At 43.6% G+C, this 6,000-nt stretch overlaps 1 protein-coding gene across 1 annotated transcript in view; it reads left to right on the top strand.

The window, feature by feature from the left end:
- The first annotated feature begins 3,033 nt into the window (after positions 1-3,033).
- mob2a (MOB kinase activator 2a) overlaps positions 3,034-6,000 on the top strand; it is a 71,153-nt gene continuing 68,186 nt past the window's right edge. The window contains exon 1 of the mRNA XM_028586224.1: positions 3,034-3,765. Within this exon, the coding sequence (XP_028442025.1) occupies positions 3,749-3,765 (17 nt within the window). The 5' untranslated portion in view covers positions 3,034-3,748. The remainder of the gene's footprint in view (positions 3,766-6,000) is intronic.

Raw genomic sequence — 6,000 nt, 5'->3', positions numbered from 1 at the left:
ATTAAAATGTCTTCTGTGCAAAAATGCTACAAGAGAGACTTATAACTTCTAATTTGCAACTGTATATAGGTCAGGTCCTACCACCTGCTCCTGAGCAAGGCACAGAAAGCTCAGGTTTTACAATATCAGTGACTGAGATTTCTGCTTCCATTCCAGTAGTCCCAGAATCATTTCTAAATAGTTTTAATATAGATTTTTGTAGGTTATTGTCTCTTATGTAGAAAGTCGCTCTGATGGAAACCGTTCACAATTAGCTCTGTGGATGACAAAGATTATAAAGTAATAATAGTAGCTTAAATCATTTTAAGATGCTTCGAGCACCAAATTAAATTGCATTGACCTCCACTGTACTATAACGGGGACAGGCATTTCTGAAACACGTATCGCTGCATTGCTAGATTTTACTTGAGCTAAAAAAGAAATATGATCCTGTCAAAAGCAGTCTATTTATGACCAAACATAGACGTTTTGAAGCTATAAACATACAGATGAGTGCAAATATATTTTAATAAATTGTTTGATCATTTTAAGCCTCTCTTTAAACTTTTGAGGGCCTGTACTGTACATATATTTTGTGTATAATTTGGATGAACCAACCCATCAATTACTGTCTTAGAGACTGCTATTAGTCTATTACAAGAGCTGATGTGAAGTTAGGTCTCGTGTTATACCTTGCATCTCAAGGGACTCTCTCCATTTTGTCCCTGAGGGGAAGACAACTTCTACCACAGATCCTGGACCAGCTGAACCCTTCAGTATTTACATTTTACAACATAACTGGATTAGAACTAAAACTGATACTAAGTAAATGCAGTGTAATGTCTGCACAGGCCATGCTGTCAACAAACATCCCGCACCGCCCCCGTGTGGCTGTTAACAGCATTTACACCAGGTTTGAACGTTCCACGGGCGTCCTGTCAATCATCGCTGTAACTCCGCCTCTCAGCGAACTGATTGGAAGGCAGAAGGGCGCTGGAGTGTCAACGAGCCAATCATGTGGCTCTGCCTCCTGTTAACAGGGCTCCTGTTCTGAATGCCCTCTCTGTCACCTGTAGGGTACTGTTATTTATAGAAGCCGGAGGATGCTGCGTAGAGGAATGGAAGAGGAAGGGAAGGAGGAGTAACTAGGGAGGAGAGGGTGAGACAGAAAATGACGTCCACGTCTCGCTCTAATGGTCTTTTAGAGAGAGAGAGACAGACAGACAGGAAGAGAGGAGACCAGTCATTTTTGCAGGGCTAAGTACATATTGATTACATTTTTGTAAACTGCATCCGTCTGACTGAGGGGCGAAATGGGTGAAAGAGAAGATGGAATTGAAAAAGGGAAAGATCTATTAAAAGCTAGAATAATGGTCAGTTAAGGTTAACGCATGGGTACATGATGAAATATGTGACTAGATATTTCTGTACCAAAATAGAACACCCGAGAAAGAAAGAAATTACATATACCATGTGTGTGTGTGTGTGTGTGTGTGTGTGTGTGTATGTATGTATATGTATATATATACTGTATATGCTATTTCATGATTCTCTGTAACTAACAATTACTTTCATTATCGATCCATCCGTCAATTATGTTTCCATATGATCACTTAGTAAATAAATTGTGAGGAAATTGTGAAAGAAGCCCATCACTATTCCTCAGTACTCATTGCTACTTCAAATGTCTTGTTTCATTCAACCGTCAGTGCAATACTTCAACATGTTCAAATAGCAATGATAATCAAATTATTGAAAATCTAATTTCTCTTGATCAATTTATTACCTGTTTTATAACAATTCCGAGTGGCTGATAATTGGTGGCATAAAAACAGCGAGACCAGTGAGCCAGGACAAGTGTCAGCTCTTTGGATTACTGAAATATAGCTGATCAAATGTCTTCTCGCCCAACCTAACAGTGTTGAATGGCAAGGCAGGCAGTTAACTAAACACTGGGTGAGGGTCTCTTCTGCCTCTGGACAGTCAGTGTCTAAGAACAAGCAGAGCAGTGTAGCTGATAGTATATCATCATTTAGTTGGTGATACATCGGTCATAACTGTAACTGCCCTGCCTGCACAGGTTTGAGGGGTCAGTGCACATGAAGGCCTTCTTAGTGAAATGTATGGCCTCCAATGACATTTCTCTGGGTTTTATTCCATTATGTTACAATGATGAAAACCACAGGAGGCTCACTAAAGGCAAAGACATGAACAGATTAACTGATGGGACCTGGTGCAAAAAATTGCTGACTCCCGACCTACTAAACTTTGTGCATTGTATTTTGTTGTCTCAGAATCTCATTAAGAACAGTGGCACATAGCAGACTGTAACTGACATCTTCATTATATTGCCCACAGACACTTAGACCTCAATCCGACCCCATGCTTTCAGTATGTCGTATAGTTTGTGGTAATGAGTGGGCTGATTACTTTATTTAGGGATGTGCATAAATGCATAACGTGAGCACAATACAAATCAAAATATTTTAGCTCATTATTGGAGTTCATACTGCAGGACCTGCCTTTGTTGATATTGCACTTTTGTGGTACAAATTCGCTAACACATTTGCAGTTGATCAAATTACCAAAACCCATTGACATTTGTGGCCCCACCCCCCGGGGGTCTGTGGCCCCAGAGCAGTTGCCTGCATTGCCTGGTTGGTCAAGCTTGGTCAAATAGATTTACAGCACTAATGTCCGAAGACAATTCATTATACTGGAAGAGCTTGTCCTCTTAGATAGTAAGTTTTAAACCAATGGTGATAACAGCAGGTGTCCATAAAACAGTGGTTCCCGACCATCGCATGGATTTCGTGTGGCCATATGTACCACATGCAGTGCTTTTTTCTTCTCAGATTTGTTTGTCCAATTTAAATCTAAAATTGTCTGCAAGTCCTGTCGGCTGACATACGTCTTTCTTTAGCCCTGCAATCGTCTGGTGACACCTAATTTATTGGGTCCCTTGGGGGTTTCCGACCCAGAGGTGGGAACCACCTCCCTAGAATAAGGCGGCATGTGTTATAAGAATTAAACAGCAGATGTGACCATCTTCCCATTAAAGTGTTAGACTCTTAAGTAGTCGATGTCTGCAATTGCGTGGACAATCAAAACAAACGGACGTTACCTTGTTCTACTTGCTCACATTGCATCCATCAAACAGCCCTGCGTGACACGCATTTTACGCACAGGAGAGACAGAGTGGGTCGGGTCTGTGTTTACTTCCGGACTCCGATTTTAGACTTCGCTCAGAAAGCAGCAGCTCCAGTGGAGGTTCAGGCTGTCAGCTAGCACGGTAGCCATACAAGGCTTCATGACAGAGGTTACCGAGTTGACCAGCGGCATCCCAACAGACGAGCCTCACTCGGCGCCACCGCACACTGGACACCGCGACTCCGGGCGGACCACACCGCTGCCCGCTCTCTCCTCCGCTCGCCTTCGTGCTCAAAGTCACTCAATGCTGCACTCCCGCTGCCAGCTAACATACTGATCTGACGGTGTTACTGCCACTTCATGATCCGAGCCAGCTGAGGATCAAAACAAGGACGATCGCTCAAAGTTGAAGCGGCGTTTGTATTTGACCGGCCAGGGATCCAGCAGCTGGGAGAGACACGGGCCCCGGGGGGATAGAGCGACGGGACTCGGGGACCAGGCAGCCAGGGCAGCGAGGGCAGCGAGGGTGGTGGCTGGATAAACTAGGGGGTCGCCTCCAGCTCCTGGTGGATTCATCCCCTGCCGGCTAACGTTAGCTAAGCTAGCTACAAACAGCACCATGGACTGGTTAATGGGGTGAGTAACTTACAGACAGCTAACGTGCCTAGCCAGCTTTACTCTCCTCTGTCAGGTCAACTGCGCAGTCTTTGTGATGCTGGCTGCAAATTCACCTCACAGCAGCCGATACCAGCATAGTCAGCAGTAGACAGGTGCACTGTCGTGTTGAATACTGATACGTTTCCACTTTACCACATTACTACAGCCACAAGCGGGTAGCATTTTTGCCTAGCTTAGCTTAGCTCTGCGATGCTAGCTTGATAGCAAAGCTGGCAACGGTCTCATCCTGCAACGGTGAACCAGCATACTGTGACCCAGGGCCAGGCGGTATTTTTGGGCATCTCTATGGCCTGCAGCTATCTTGCCAACGGTGGCAGCGCCCAGATTAGGTTGTGAGAATATCTCTGTAGACGCCAGTTTGCTGTACAGGGAGCCTATTTATAGGAATGATTAACGCAGCAAATGAGCTAACGTTAGCAGTCTGTCAGTCTTGCTAACGCGGCTATGCCCGGTTTTAATTTATTTCCTGTGCAAGGTGCGCTGGCCGCTTTCACAGGACCTTTTAGCATTAACGTTACTAACGTTTGTGCAACCTTTGGGACACAACAGAGGCTCCAGTGACAACGAGCTCATTGATAGAGGATAGTAGAGCTCTCATAGTTGAGAGATAGGTACCTTGGCGAGTGAGAAATAAACATTACGCAGACGTTGGTTAATTGCAGTGAATAATTTAACTCAAACACAATGTGTGCCAAGGTGAGATGCACAGTACAGAAGCTGTAATACGTTTTGTGTATTTTTTTGACTTGATGATGCAGGAAACACCTAACAGAAGTCGATGATGCTGATTTGTCACTTTCTTTTTTGGCTTGCTGGAGTCATGGGCTTGGGTGAGAGCTGGTGGTCAGTAGTATTACTGGATGAGATGCACCTGTCTCAGTCTGACACGTGTTACACAGCCAAACATCAAGGCCATGATCATCAGGATTAACCCATGACATGAGTGTGCCCATCCCAGTTTGCTATCGAAGAACTTGGATGTGTTATCTTGTATTTGCTCATGTATTTGCTATGCAAACGTAAAAGTACTAGATTGTCTGGTCAGAACGTGGGTCATATTTGCCTGTAAGTAAAGGAGGGGACTGTGAAATCACAGTCCAAGATGTGTTTCTTTTCTATAATAACACATTTCTGTGCACATGGGTAAGACTTAATATGGGGAACATCAGGTTCTTTGGCATAGCAGAAAAGGTTTGGACTTGCACAGTAAGGTGTGTCCTTGTAAGATGTTTGTTTTTGCTGACTGGTTAATAGGTTGGCTGGCTTGCTGCAGCACTTTGTATGCAGATCAGGGCTGAGGAAGGGTGGAGGCATGTTATCAGGGGTGTTTCTTAACATGGTAACATTTTGGCTAAAAGATAACAATGCAGTCCCTCTATACCCCCAACCAGAGTACCAGCGTTGACTAACTATTACCTCTGGTCCAACTAGTGTCTGTCGGTTGGTTGGATATCTGTGAAGATGCTTTAAAGACTTCAGTGTAATATGAAAGGTAGTTAGGTAATGGGCAACAATGAGTTTTGGGTGCAGAAGACACTGCATTATTGCCCCTTTTTTAAAAGCTGTTGACATTCTCCTTCATAACTCCTGAACTGTGAGGCGTATGAGCAAAAAGAACTTTCCTGGCACTGCTTGGTTCACACGTATCTATCTATCTTGGTCTCACTCATATTTGCCCTACACAAATTTTCCACCATTTCTTTAGCCCACACATTTCTTCCAATCTCGGTAGACCGTACATTTGGATGCCCTTTAAAAAAAAAAAGTTTATCATGTGTGTTTTTGGTATTTCTCTGCATGGATTATTTCACACAGACTGACATAATTGAACACATAATGCGAACACCATTTAGCAGTTGCAACCAAAGGATTTGTGCCGTTTTGGTAGAGGTGTTGTTCACTCTCTGAAAGCATTCCTTTTTATTTTTTTCCTCAAGTTTCCTCCTCCTCCTGACACTGATTTTCCTGGTTTTGGTAACTTGGTCTTGCATTGACTTGTCTCAAGTTGCATCAGTTCTCTCAAATGTTGTTTAAAGGTCTTAACCTCCTCTTCCTTTTAGTCACTCGCATGAAATAAGGATAATTCTTCGCCCAACAGTTGGTGCTGTCAGACCTGAACTAGTTTTGCTTATTGATTTGTCAGCGATTCAAAAGCAACACCCAGTTACGTCTTGGTGTTAGAGGAGGTGAAGA

Source organism: Perca flavescens, chromosome 8 (assembly GCF_004354835.1).
Source record: "Perca flavescens isolate YP-PL-M2 chromosome 8, PFLA_1.0, whole genome shotgun sequence".
NCBI lineage: Eukaryota > Metazoa > Chordata > Actinopteri > Perciformes > Percidae > Perca > Perca flavescens.
The sequence above is the reverse complement of the archived record's forward strand: the minus strand, read 5'-3'. Positions and strand labels throughout refer to the sequence as shown.